This window comes from Plecotus auritus (assembly GCF_963455305.1).
Source record: "Plecotus auritus genome assembly, chromosome: X".
Classification (NCBI taxonomy): domain Eukaryota; kingdom Metazoa; phylum Chordata; class Mammalia; order Chiroptera; family Vespertilionidae; genus Plecotus; species Plecotus auritus.
The window spans coordinates 25114205-25129922 of NC_137784.1; the positions used below are offsets into that span (position 1 = coordinate 25114205).

The 15718-nt window shown below is 35.9% G+C and overlaps 1 protein-coding gene across 1 annotated transcript in view; it reads right to left on the reverse strand.

Annotated features, from left to right (window-relative positions):
* DMD (dystrophin) overlaps positions 1-15718 on the reverse strand; it is a 2407712-nt gene that overhangs the window by 1800579 nt on the left and 591415 nt on the right. Inside the window, 2 exon segments of the mRNA XM_080651877.1 lie at positions 12989-13120; positions 14536-14717. Coding sequence (XP_080508003.1) covers positions 12989-13120; positions 14536-14717 — 314 coding nt within the window.

The window sequence follows — 15718 nt, forward strand, 5'->3', positions numbered from 1 at the left end:
CCTGTCCCAGTTAGCTCCCAGAATCATAATAGACTAGAGGCCTGATGCATAAAATTCATGCAAGGGACTCAGCCCCCACCACTGTGGCCTCATCCAGAAGGTCATCTGGAAGGATGTCCAGTGTAATTAGCATAATAAGCTTTTATTATTATAGACTAGAGGCCCAGTGCACAAAATTCGTGTACAGGGGGTGGGGGATCCCTCAGCCAGCCTGCACCCTCATGCAATCCGGGACCCCTTGGGGGATGTCCGACTGCTGGGACCCCTGGCTCCTAACTGCTGGCCTGCCTGCTTCATACCCCTAACTGCTTGCCTGCCTGCCTGATCACCCCTAACTGCTTGTCTGCCTTCCTGCCTGATTGCCTCTAACCACTCTGCCTGCCTGATCACCCCTAACTGCTCATCTGCCTTCCTGATCATCCCTAACCACTTGCCTGCCTGCCTGATTGCCCCTAACTGCCTCCATCAGCCTGCCTAATCACCCCTAACCACTCTGCATACCTGCCTGATCACCCCTAACCATGCTGCCTGCCTGCCTGATCACCACTAATTGCTCCCCTGCCTGCCTCACCACCACTAACAGCCTCTGCCTTGGCCTCCACCGAGGCAGTTTCATCCTGAAGGACATCCAGAATGACATCCAGATGGTCGTTTGGCTGTCTGATCTAATTAGCATATTATGCTTTTATTATTATAGACTAGAGGCCCAGTGCACAATTAAATCGTGCACGTGCAGGGTCCCCTAGGCCTAGCCTGCCATCATTGCCATGTCCACCAGCCCGCAACACCTCGCAAGCTCCATGGACACTGCCAGTGCCCCACGACTCTCCTCAGACGCTGCCGGTGCCCTGCGACACTTCGCCGATACTGTTGGCACCCCGCAACATTCCTTGGATGCTGACAGCGCCCCACAATGCTCCGCTGATGCTGCTGGGACCTGGGGGGGGGGTTGGGGGCGGGTCCAAGAGTGCTCCTTGCACCTCCCGGTGACCATTCGTTTGGTCATTACAGTGTTACAGCCACAGGCCTTTTATAATATAGATAATGACAATAATAACTATTGTTTATGTAACCTCTTAAATTTTGAGGTAATTTGCTACATGGCAACAATAACAGGAGAACAAGATACTAGTAAGTGTGACTTTACCACACAGGTGATCTAAGAGACAAACATTTGTACCACATGGCAAGTAAGAAGATGAAAGATAATTGTAACACAGCCTAAAGACATCATGCTTCCTCAGATATTTGTTTTATTTGGGCAAAGGTATTTAAATAAATATTTCACATTAAAACTCTTTAAGAGGCCAAAAATAAAGCTAAACAGGATATACTACATCAGTCTACAATGAAGCAATCCAAACACTATATTAATGATTACGACTGATAACTTTTTTGAGATTGTTATAATTGTTATACAAATAGATTAGCTTAGTTCCATCCAACAAATATTTCCATCTTTATAAACCCACAATTCCCCATAAAATGTAATAAACATGAAGTAACTGAGTACTTTCAGGTATCATAGTTTTGCAGAAATTGACTCTATTTCTGTATCTCTCACAGCTACGTTTCTGGTCCTATCTCTGGTATCAAGATACAGATGGGAAAAGTCCCATCAGCACAGTTGGTTAAACTACAATCTTTTCCAGAAACTCCAAGTATCTTTGCCAAAGGTTAGAATTAATTTTTTTCTACATTTTTAGATTTAGGTTATTTTAAATTTATATCACAATTTATAAACATGATAATAATGCATAAAAGTTGACCTGCTGTGTAAGAAGGTGAGTAAAGGCTTTTTACACACACATACTGTGTTAATTATTTTAATCACCATGTAAAGTAGAAATATTCTCCATTTTAGAGATGAAAAAACTGAGTCATAGCGAAAGAATGGTATATTCAGGTCCCACAGAGAGCTACTAAGATAGTATGGCTGGAGCTTGAACTAGATTAGCTTCCCCTCATCCACCAGTTTTCAGTTGAAGAGGAGGCTCAACTAATCTCAGAGGGAATGAGGGTGGATGGGTGGGTGGGAAGAGATTAACCAAAGAAGTTGTAAGTCTACTCTATATGCATAACTCATGGACACAGACAATAGTGTGGTGAAGGCCTAGGGTGGGGGCTGGTGGGGGCTGGTGGGGACTAGAAAGGGTCAATGGGGGGAAAGGGGGACATCTGTAATACCTTCAACAATATTTTAAAAAATATTTAGATTTTTAAAAAACTACAAATATAAAAAAAGAGAAGGCTCGACTGATACCTTTATCTAGATAATGCTCCTATAACTTAACGTTTTCATTATTTTTAAATTTTCAGCCCTTGTATGTTTATTTCACAGTGTTTAAAACAATTTATAGTCATTTCAAATTTGCTTTTTAAAATATGTTGGTCTCTTTTTCTATCTATATATTAAGCTTTGTGAAAGCAAGCAGCATTTCCATCTTGTCCACTGAAAGTCCTTCAACAACTAGAAGAGTTCTAATATAGAGCCTGTGTTCAATGCATACTGTTGGGTAAGTGAATAAAATTGACACCTCTAATTTTAGGATATCTGACTCTCAATGCTTCAGGATGATGTTACTTAGCTGGGGATTCTTTTTCCATTTTATAGATAAAATATTGAATGGTAAGAGTATATTTGTTCAAAGTAATACTATTACCTATATTTTTTTCTAACACTCCTTCCACTTTCAAAAACTTCTGCTTGGAAATCTTCAGTGCACCGATCTTTAGAACTAAGCTCAAACCTGTTGATTCTGTTCCTGGGTCACTTGTTCAATCACATCAGAAAGTATAAAGGCTTCCACAAAGCAGATCAATGGTGCTTTTAATCCAAGGAACACTCCCCACTGGCTGGCTTTGGACCCTTTGTTTGCCAATTTTTCTGTACAATCTGGCTTCAGGCTAAGGGAAAAGTTGTATTGAGAGGGGTTGATGGAAGAGACAGTGAAGAACCTCCTCTTCCCCTATCTCTTTCCTACTTAGGATGACTTGGCCTAAAACCACCTACAAGTGCTTTTTTATGCTTTAAAAGGAAGCCTAGCTATACTCCACTTGGCATGGTTCCAAGATTATTTCTCAGCAACATCATAGCGAAAAAGCACACCCTTTCCTTAGAATCCTTTATCCAGTATATTAACTCCGGAAGTTGCCAAACTCTACACAGTTTATGATTCAAAAGTCTGTTTATAAATCCATTTATAACCTAGAGTATTACCATTCCATAGGAGAACTGATAAAAAAAAAATCTAAGGCCCTCAGATCAGACTACAAATTTTCATTTAACTGCTGATGCCTTTAAAATAGTAATCGTGATATTGGTGTCATTTTTGGAGAGCCTGCAATGTGCCTATACCATGGAAAGTTCTTGATGTAATTCATCTTACTCATCCTAACAGTTCTATGATTTACATATAATTATCATGACCAACATAGGAAACTGAGGCCCAGAAAGAGCAAGAAACTCATAAGGCCATATAGCTAGAAAGTGGCAGAATGTGAACCTAAGTCTCTCTGATGCCAGATTTTGGGCTCTCACCCCTTGCTCAATTAGTACATTCCTTCTGAAGAACTGGTGCTTCCCTGAATAAATGTGGTTTCATTTCACTAATATGTGGGATATAAAACTGAAACTCATGAATACAAACAGCAATGTGGAGGTTGCCAGAGGGAAAGGTGTTGGGGGAGAAGTGGGTCTTAATACATGGTGACAGGAGATTTGATTTTGGGTGGTAGGCACACAGTGCAATATCTTGTAACAGAAACCCACACCTGAAACCTATATGTTCATGTTGACCAATGTCACCCCAATAAATTTAATTTAAAAAAATTAATGTTTCCTTGCATTTGGAATACCAAGTACATTTCTCAGTTTATCTCAATTACCTTCCGGGTCACAGCAGAATTTCTGGCCTTGGATACAAATTCCATCAAGCCCTGGGATAGTTTAATATAACTGTTGGCTGCTTATCCAACATGCATTTTTCTTCTCTACTTTCTAATAGAATCTTATTTGATTCAGGAATCATCCTGTCCCATTTGGCTATGTGATTCAAGGTTGGCTGGCTTTTGATTGGTTTAAGACAGTCTTGGTTTACCCTTATTGGTTTAGGTAAGAAGATGTGACATGATTCCATCAAATAAAATGAAAGGAAAAATATGCTAGGAAATGTGTCCTCATCCTTAAAAGAGGCATACATTTAGATTGTAATAAACATGTATCAATCAATAGATAGTTTCAACAACTGTGTAGCTTCTGGGTAAAGATTAAAAGTGTTCTAAACTTTGAAACTTGTACAGTTTTAGTAAGATCAAAGTTCAAAAAACATAACTAGAAGAAACCATGGAAGAATCTTTTAAAGGCACCCTTTCAATAGCAGAGCACTTTATTATTTTTTTTCTATTTTTCTTTCAAACATGTTAATTTTCAGAACTTTTTTTCAGAGTACTTTATAATTATAACTTTCCTTCCCCACCAACAAAAAAGCCATAAAGTAAACTATTAATAATTCCCAACAACATAAAATAATATTTTAAATGGAGAAAAATACTGCAAATTTAAAAAAAGTAACAAACGATGAAAGTTATTTGTATTCTATGTCATAAAAAATGGCTAATGTACTTAATGTATAAATAATTCCTGCTAACTGATAATATGCTATTCTTATTGATAAAAATTGGGAAACATGAAAATTTCCTTGAAAAATAAATCCTCCCAGTTCTTACACACACATAAAGATGCTTATTCTCTCACACTGCAAGAAAAACTGCAAATATTTAAAATTTTATACACACACACTTAAAATATGGGTGTAATAAAATGATTCCACAAGTTTATTAAACTGACCAAATGAGATGCATTTCAAAACTATAAATGTTAGCTAAAGAAAAGAGGTGCCTCTTTTTTTTCTAGCAAGATTGCTAGGGTATGAATCCCATTTATTATTATAAAATTATCAGATATAAGAAAAGTATGACTAATTTTCCATAGCCTGATTCCTTTACTTTGTGAGCTGTTGAAGAGTGGGATCTTTGCCCCAAGCTGTGCAAGGAACAGAAAGATCAATAAGGCCTTATATGCAGAAATAAAGGTATGTAGATGTTTGCTTGTTTCTTTTTCTGCTACACTGTTTCCAGGATAAGGCTGGTTTCACAATGCCTCTGGATGAAGGAAGAGGCTCATGTGCAGTTAACAAAGAGGAAGGGGACAAATTGATACTTGCAGGTACCTGGAAAAAGCCACATAATACCAGTCTTATTGTTAGCTTGCAAGTAATGGGTATCTTCCTTCAATCTGCATCCCAAGGTATTAGGCAGTGGTGAGCAGAAAAACAGCCCCCCAAAGATGCATATGTCCTAGTCACTGAAGAATTAAGTGGCACTGAAGAATTAAGAATTAAGGTTGCAAATGCAATGAAGTTTGCTAAATCAGCTCACCTTAAAATGGGTAGACTTTCCTAGATTATGCAGTTGGTCCCAATGTAATCATGAGTCCTTTAAAGTGGAAGAGGGAGGCAGAAGAGTAGGTCAAAGTGATACGAGAAGACTCAAGTTGCACTTGTTATTTTTGAAAATGAATGGGGGCATGGGCCAAAGAACATGGGAAGCCTTTAAAAAGATGGAAAAAAAACAAAGGAATGTAATCTTCCTTAGAGCCTCCAGAAGGAAGGGCGTCCTGCTGACACTTTGATTTTAGCCCAGTGAGGCCCATGTGGAACTTCTGAACTGTAAGATAATAGTGTATGTTGTTTTAAGGCACTAAAGTTTTGGCTATTTGTTACAGCAGGAAGAGGAAACTAATTTAGGCATTCATTATCAGTTAGCAGGATAGGTTAATCCAAGAGAAATACACCTTTCTCCATGTGAACATAAGCTATTCAGTGTAGGATTTTTCACTTTCCTTTTTTCATGAACCCATTCCAATCATCGACACACACACACACACACCCTCCACTGACATTGTTCTTATCAGAGTAAATATTAGCTAGAGTAAGCATATTAACTTATTGGCCAAAATGGTATGTTTGAGTGTGAATAGTGTTGTTATTAATAATTCCACTGTAATAACTGCTATATATCAGGATTTCCCAGGACCCTAACCCACTGGCATTTTACTGGTTAGTTTTCCATCCCAATGTTACTTGAACTAATTAGCAACATTCAATGCTGTTAAACACTCTCCTCTCCCTTAAACACTTTCTTCTACCAGCTTCCAAAATACTACGCTCTCCTCCTTTTTCCTCTCCTCTTTCTGGTCACCCTTTTTATCTCTTTTGCTGATTGCTTCTCATCTCTGAGTCCTGGGATCTCTTATCTATCTGTACTTTTTTCCTAAATGGTATCATCAAGGTCAATGAGTTTAAATACCATCTATGTTGCTGATGACTTCCAAATTACTTATCTTTAACTTTAAACTTATAACTCTAGGTTTATGTGTATTAAAGTTTCATGATCATCTCAACATTAATATGTTCAAAACTGAGCTCCTAACTTACTCCCAAACCTACCCCTCCTACAGTCTATCCAGTCTTAATCACTGGAAACTCCATTCTTCAAATTTCTTAAGCCAAAACCTTACAGCAATCCTTGGTCCCTCCAATTCTGTCATAATTCATATCTACTATGTAATGTGGAACATGACCTTGATGAACAATGACCTCAATTCTGCTATCAGTATGACATCCCAGAGATCCTGAGACACAAAGGCTCACCAATCAAATGAATATGTTCAAATCCCATCATCTATTGTATTATTTCACTCATGTATGGGATATAAAACAAAAAGGAACAAACAAAACAAAAAAACAACTCATAGATACCAACAACAGAATGGTGGTTACCAGAGGAGAAAGTGGGGGGGGGGCATCAAAGAAGATAAAGGAGGTCAAGATATGGTGATGGAAGGAGGCTAGACTTTGGGTGGTTGGCACACAACAGAGTATACAGATGTCACAGTATAAAGATGTACACCTGAAACTTATGTAATGTTAGTATTAACCAATGTCATGCCAATATGTTTAATGTAAAAAATAAATAAATTTAAAGTATATGACAAGATGCGAGGTGACACAGATGTGAAGGTAACACAATTGGGATAAGGTCAAACAGTTAGAAGGATTGCATTATTTAAATCTTGGATTATACAATGTTCATATGCTTTGCTGTATCAGCCTTCACTGCTGATGATGTGGACAGAACAAGAAATGATATTTGAGCAAGGGGTTCAATAGACAGAAGATGCCCAAGGCTACCATGTACTGGAGAGATGCAGGAATGAGTATACCTGACCTATTGTTGTAGCTCATCAGTTAGCCTACTAAATAGCTATGAGATTTATTGGCATTTTTAATGTAAAGAGCACTTAGGAGACCATAATGAAACCACAGTATCATTATAGGGTGAGTAATTCAGGAATGATGTAGCTGTCAGCCCAGAGGTGATATGACCATACATTACGATTTGGTGTTTTCGTCACTTTCCACTCACAAGTAACACTCATGTGTATTCCATTATTTATCCGATCTATTTTTAATATGTGTAATAGGTTGTTACTCTCTATACTTTAACATACATTTTAACCTCTGCCTGTGTCTCACAAGACTATTTGTTTCCTCATCAGCTAAATTTAACTCATGGGGTTCATGCCTATTGCATTGTCTACTAGTTTACTTATGATTTATGCTTAATGCCTCCTAGAAGTTTTATCTATCCTCTTTGGCTTTTTAAAACATGAGCAAATATTTTCAAAGAATATAGCAAACACATGTTCCAGATTGTATTAGCAAATACTGTAGGTTGTCCAAAGCATATTCACAATTCAACTACTCTGCATCATGCTCATTGGAAAATAGTATGGATGTTCCTCAAAAATTAAAAAATAGAACAACTATATGATCCAGCAATCCTACTTCCAGGTAGATATCCAAAGGATATCTTACCTGGATTATTGCAATAGCATTCTAACTAGTCTCCTTGTGTCCATCCTTGTCCCTTTAATTTATTTGCCACACAGCAGCCATGTTGAAAAAAATAGGAGTTTGTCCAGCCAGTGTTGCTAAGTGGTTAAGCATTGACTCATGAAACAAGAGTCACTGGTTAGATTCCCAGTCAGGGCACATTCCCAGATTGTGGGCTCAATCCCCAGTAGCATGTATGTAGGAGACAGCTCATTGATGTTTCTCTCTCTTTCATCAATGTTTCTATCTCTCCCTCTCTCTCTAAAATCAATAAACTTTAAACAAAATTTTAAATTATAAAAAGAAAAATATATAAGTTTATGTCATTCTTCCAATTGCTTTCCACCTCACTGATTTAAAAAACAAAACAAAACAGAAAACCTAAGTCATCAACATTCCTTTCAAGACACTATGTCATCTGGTCTACTATTACAGCTGAGATGCCATGTCCTAGCACTGTGTTCCTCCTCTATAACTTTCCTTGAATAGTCCAAGTATCCCCAAAACTCAGGGATTTTGCACTGTGTTCTTTCTAATGGGTTTCTCTTCCCTTACATGCCCACACATCTCTCCAGTCTTTACTCGAAATTTACCTTCTTAGTGAGTCCTTCTCTGACAACCCAAACTCAAATTTTAACTTTTCTCTGCCATGTACCATGTATTCTATTTTCATCTTTTTTTTTAGTAGTTACCACTAAATTTTACTTTACGTAAGGCATATTACTTACATATTAATTGGAATGTTACTTTACTTATTTACATATTATAATTCTTCTATGAGCATACACCCTCCATTAGGGCAGGATATTTTATATATCTGTTTATTGATATGTCACTTGGTTCTATAATATTACCTGGCACATAGTAGGTGATTAATAAATAAGTGTTAAGTGATTACAAAAATGAATACTACTCCATATGTGGGTAATCCTACATATAAGAAACATAGTAGAGAAAATTCAGTGTTAATATAAAGGCTATGAGCTTGGAGTTAGATAAATCTGAACTTGAATCCAGGTTCTGCCATTTACTGGTTAGGCTTTGAAATTTGGATTAAATTGGCCATTTTGAAAAGGAGACAAAAGTCACTCTAGGCTGAGAGAACCATAAAAGCTAAGACAAGAAACTGCTTGGCCCTTATGGAGGAGAGCAAGTGAATGAATTTGAGTGGAGTAAAGAAAACATGAGATCGGCTAGTTTGAAATAAACATGACAATATAAATTGTTAATAGGTCATGGAGCTTCCTGATGAGATTTAGGAGATTTTTGTTATAAAGGCAAAAGAAAGTGAAGAAAGTTTTGTAATTGATATTATTAAAGCTGTTAGTAAAATTTAATCTGATTCACAGAAGGCTAAACTAAAGATAGTGATATTGATTGCAAAGCTATTTCTGTAATCTAGAAAACAAGTATTGAGGGCCTGAATCAGAGGACATGTATGAACATTGAAGGGAAATAATGGAGAAATGTGGAGAAAGAATTGACTTTACATGTCCCATTACCGAATATCAGATCAATATAGAGACAAAAGAGCATGCCACATATTTAAGTCTCAATGACTGCTGAGTAATATTCTCATTGACATAGTGAAAAAAATGACAGGAAATGGGTTCAAGAGCAATGAAACAAAGCTCACTTTGGGACATCCTAGGTTTGAGAAATCAGTGCATATCAAGGTATAGACACATATCAAAGAGTTGAAAATGAGTTGGAAATGTGGCTGTAAATCAAGTCATTGGAAGTGGTGAAAACATAGATAAAATGGTCATCTGCATATAGCTTGAAGCCAGGAGGTTAAATTATATTGATAAGAGAGAGTGAGTATAAATAAGAGGGTCAAGGGTTCTTCCATGAGACTCCAGTGCTAAGGGAGTTGGAAGAGGAGAAAGGACTAGATATGAAAGAGATACAGAACAGTAAGATATGAAGAAGAACCTGATGAGTCTAGAGGATATGGGAATAGAGTTTCAATTATGGCAGAAAGCCTAAGGACTGAAAAGAAGACATTTGATTTAGTGAGTAAATATAATTATTTTAAAATAAATGAATGAATAAATAAATCATGGACTATAGAACGTGGTAAGTGAAAGAAAGAGTCACCTAATAGTACATTAACAAGATAAAGTGAAGTGGTGTGTTGGAGAGGGGTGGCATACACATGGGTGTGAGTGCCTGCAGGAGTTTTGGACAGGGTGAGGCTCCAGAAAAGACAGATAAATTGAAGGTGAAAAAGAAATTGGGGATTTTTGATGTAAGTTTAGGAGTAGAATGAGACCATGATCAGTCATAAAAATACAAATTAGGTATAACTATAAAAATGATATCCTCCATCTAAGAATAGATGGCAGTTAAGTGATACAATGAGGGCAAATTAGGGGCTCATACCAGATATTATCTCTTTTGGGAGAAAAACACATTTATAGGCAGGGATTCCAAGGTAGGTCAGATTGTTTCAATTTAACAGCTTCACAAAAACTTCAATGAGTATAAGTCAGATTTTTGAACTTTGGGTCAAATGGGGATAACTGATGTTTCTAAGATATTGGGAACTTTTAAAATAATTTAAAAAATTTATGTTTTCCATAGGAGACAGTCACCTGCCTGGCTATCTTCCCCATTATAAAAATTTCACCCTTCCTTGTAAACCACCAAGTAAATACCTGAATGAATTGAATAACCTTTCTTAAGTTATTTTGAAATGGATCAGAAACAAAGTGTAGGAGGCAGTATAGGCTGAGGCCCTCTAAATAATTCTTTATTTTTTTTCTTAGTAAATAATTAAGACATAAACTTATCAAACCTAACTATGTATAACATTATCTTCTGATGTGCTACCTTTAGGAACAGGCAGAATATATAATTCCCCGTTCAATGTAATCATTCTTTTTCTTTTCTAAAAGATAACATTAGGTTCATTTCAATAGCTTATGTTTTAAAAATAGGTAAATTAATATTTTGCATATTTTAGAATATATTAGATATTTTTTAATATTTAGACAAAGGTAAAGAGAAAAAATCGAGTCTAGCAAAATTAAGTTCATTTATAATTAATTTATTAATGAGTCATACCTGAGCAGTACCTTAATGAGATGGTAATGAGGTAAAAATGTGCTGCCAGTATAGGCATTGGAGAAAACCTTCTGGAAAAGGCAACTCAATAAAGTATTAATTAGGGGGGAGAGGCTTATTTCTTTGTCTTGGCTTATGCTCCTTTATTTTAGGATGCGCATAATATTCTTTAAGTCTTGGAGTTTTCAATGGGAGGGTGGTGATAAAAGAGCCTAGAGAGTCAGGGAGAGTAAGGAAGGTGGGAGGAAAGGGAAGAAAAGGAAAGGAAAGGGAGGATATACAAGAACTACAAATAAGTATAAAATAGTACCTCCCACCTCTATAAAGATTATAAGGATATTATTAGTTCACATAAGGTGTACACATCCCAAATTGCAAAGAGTAATGTGTGGTAGAATTATTTTTATTTACTGATAATTACAAAGCAGATTAAGTTTCTTGTTCAATTGCATACAATTAGCTTTGTGAAAACATGGATGGGAATTTAATAGAAGATAAGGCTGAGTCATACAACTCTTTGCACCCAATCTCCTTTGTTTAGCTTTGCAAGAAAAGTAGCCAAAGATAAAGGGCATACCTAAGCCCTGACATACGTTTTCCTGGGGGAATCTTCCAGTATTAAGAAATTTCAGCTTCATGCATCAATTAACTACACCAAATAAATCACCGATTTATTCAAACATTATCTTAAAGAAAATCAATGAGTCTCTAAAAATGTATACATTTTTGACAAAAGGAGAAGGTCTTTAATTTCAAAATGCCCATTCATAGCATAGTTTTTTTTATAAAAGTCACTTCCTCGAGAACGTTTCAAATTGCTCTACTCAGCAAAATAAAGTTTTCTTGTAAAAAGAAATTCCAGCAAATCTAGCAATTCCAGCACATTTCATTTCCACACTCTTACATATACAAGGCTATAATTTCTTGTATGTTTAGGTTTCCTACAATATTGCAATGGTGGAAAACTGCACTGAGAAAATTCCTTTTGTGGTAAGTATTAAACAGTACATAGACTCTGATCTGGTTGCAGTTTGATTTTTTTTGTATACATACTACAGAGCCTATTATATACAAGTTTAAACTAGCCAACTTAAAAGAGATATATGAAGAAAGTTGCAGTTATGATTTTTTAAATAGAATATGAAAATATTTGATAGAATGAAAATATAATAAAGACATCTATATAGAGTATATATTTCCTTAACATATATAACTAGCAAATCTCCCCAAATAATGTACCTAGTAAATTTTATCCATTTCCCCAATTCTTTCAAAAGTTACATGTAGCCCTAACTGGTTTGGCTCAGTGGATAGAGCGTCGGCCTGCGGACTAAAGGGTCCCAGGTTCGATTCCGGTCAAGGGCATGTACCTGGGTTGCGGGCACATCCCCAGTAGGGGGCGTGCAGGAGGCAGCTGATCGATGTCTCTCTCTCATCGATGTTTCCAACTTTCTATCCCTCTCTCTTCCTCTCTGTAAAAAATCAATAAAATATATTTTAAAAAAAGTTACATGTATAAGCCTTTAATGAGTTTACTTATTGTTTATAACCATCAGTAATCTTTGTAAAAGAGAACTTCATAGTAATTATGTAATAAAAGTACAAATCACTACTATGAGAATCCCCATTCAGGAAGAATCAATATATGTTAAACCTACAGTACTTCAAAGGTCTAATCACTATGTTGTACACCTGAAACTAATATAATATTGTATGTCAACTGTAATTGAAAATTTAAAAAAAATAATAAATAAAACAATAAAGTGAAAATAAAAACCCCAAGAGAAGTCGCAATAACAAAACAGCATCATGGGAGAGTAACTAATAAAACAGGGAACAATGAACAGCTCTTGATGGAGAGGAGAAAACACTGCTAAATTCAAACAAACAAAAGCCATGTTAGATTTTCTTGAATGAAAAAATTCTTTGGTTTGTAGAACAGAGAGCAAAAGTTGACAGACCTGGGAAGGAAACGGGCTCCGTGTGGGGTCAGAGGTGGCCATATAAGCAGCCTGAGTGTAGGCATAGCTCTTGAACCGAGGCTTAGGAGAGGAAGGAGTTCGTTCATAGCCCTGTGCTAGACTGACTGTGATCTGCAGAAATGAGTTAGGGGGAGGGGGACAGAGAGGAGGAGACATTATAAGTAACCCTGAAAGGACTGCTTTCCAAAACACTAGAAAAACTAATATTAAATGGAAACAGTGAGATGAAAATTATACACATACAAAGTGCTATTAGAAACTAGTACACTCTAAGGATTATAGTGCTCAATGTCATGTTGGAGGGCAGGTAATCAGGAGAGATGTGGAGGTGAGATTTAACCATAAGGATTCCATACTGATACAACTCCAGCACAAATACTAGATGGTGCTTTACAATCTGGCAAAAACAGGCATGCAAAAGCAATTTTCTCTGAACCCAAGGTAAAGAAAACCAGAATTTATCAGGTCAATACCCTGGAAAGGACTGAAGCTTTCATAACCTAAATATAGAACTAGCTCAGTAGAGTGAGAAAATTAGGCCTGAGAGCTTTCTACACCTTCCGCAGAAATTTAGCTACCAGCTTTGTCATCGTTGTTTGTGTCAAAACAAAAAGTTCAAGGAAACACCCCAAATACCCACTGCTGGCAGCCAGAACAAGCCATGTAATAGAAGAATCCAACAGGATACTGTACAATGATACAATAAAATTTTTCTCATATGTTGTCTCCATTTAATTTTTACTTAAAATATTTAAACTCATTTATCTTAGCAAAACGTTACTTTGAATAATCAAAATTTATTGATGCATCAGTGGATTGCCACTAAAAATAAGAAATATTATTCAATACAGTACTTGCCTTCATTCTTTTCCATGTATTAAATAAAACCATGCTGGGAGAAAACATTAAATTAAAGAAGGTTGATCCAAGACTATTTACTGCTACATTACACATAGGCATGAGTACATATATGTTCAGCTCAAATTTTTGCTAGTTATGTATGTAAAGGGCAAACCATGCTCTAATTATTTGCTCTAGTTGATAGAAAATGTAATGTGTATATGAGCCTATCTTTTATTTCATTTTACACAATGAAAATAAAATATATTCTGTATTCCATATTCCTATAATATGGTACCTATCAATAGCAAAGTATTTGAACAATATTCTTTGAAAACAATATTACAGTTCATGATATTAGATACAATTTTAAAGGTTTATAGTCAATCTCTCTCTCCCTCCTTTCATCCCCCCTCTCTCTATATATATGTAAGTTTATATAACATAGTGCATATATATATATGTGTGTGTGTGTGTATAAACACAAACACATATATCCACACATGCACACATATTAAGCTATGTATACAAATAACATATTTGTGTGTACAGATATATACTATACTAGGTATACCTGTATATGTGTACATATCCATAGATATAATAGATTCACATATGTGTATGGGGATGATACCAAAAAATGCATATAAAACATCTTTGATTTTAGTGTCCTTTCAACACCTTACCTGTTGAGAATAGTGCATTTGATGATGTAACTGAAAGTGTTCTTCTCTAGTAACTTTGGATGGTCTTGGCAACATTTCCACTTCCTGGATGGCTTCAATGCTCACTTGTTGAGGCAAAACTTGAAAGAGTGATGTGACATACATTAAGATGGACTTCTTATCTGGATAAGTAGTGGCAACATCTGTAAACACATTAACACCACAGATCAATTTTTTGGTTTCTATATTTGAGTCTCTAAAAGGAGAATGAACAAATCAATGTTACAGGAAGAAAACAGATTAATGAGCATTGGATGGCCCATGAATATCCTACAGAGACTAATTAGAACATGATAATCAGGCCTAAAATGTCCTTTCAATTTGGCAGACCAATGAGATGAGCACGAAAGTTCATTTATTTTCCTTGTTCACATAAAAACTTCATTCCATAATACTTCTTCCTAAGTCAAATTGCCAAACTAGCCCATCTACAAGAGTGGTTCTCATTAGATAAGAAACAAAAATCAAAGATCATATCTTCTCTTCCATGGAAAGTTATAACAACATATCAATTAAAATGGTGCATCGGTAATTAAACAATTACATAAAAGAGGTTAATGCTTTGGCTTCCAGTAAAGAAAATTTACACTTCCTAATCAAATTTTTTCTGGTTATGTATGTAAAGGGCAAACCATGTCTGTTTTGAAATGAACCATGTATTCAATAAAAATAAAATAATAACCATATGTATAATGATTAACAATAGTCCTCAAATATATTAAAAGTATTTATTTACATTATGGTGCACCTGCTAAGGTCAGATATTGTTTTACTTCTCAGACTTTAAAGATAAATTTAAAAGTCCTTCACATAAGGTTAATCTAACATATGTTCTTTGCCACATCCAGAGAATGAAAGAAACCCAGCATTTATAGTCAATAATAATTTGTAATAACACATACAATAAGTGGCAGCTCCTTAAAAAGGCTCTTTTGCTACTTGGCATTACAATTTACCTGCTGAACTCATTCCAGGGGACCAAGATGTAAAAATAATCTTTTGTGTGAAGTGTATAATTAATTCCAGAAGTATCAAAACATACATCCTAATAGGAGGCCAAGGCAACTTCCCAGCAATGTGCCAGGAATTTTTCTTGCCATAAACTTATCTTAGTTTAGCTAGCATTAAAAGATCTGTTTTAAAC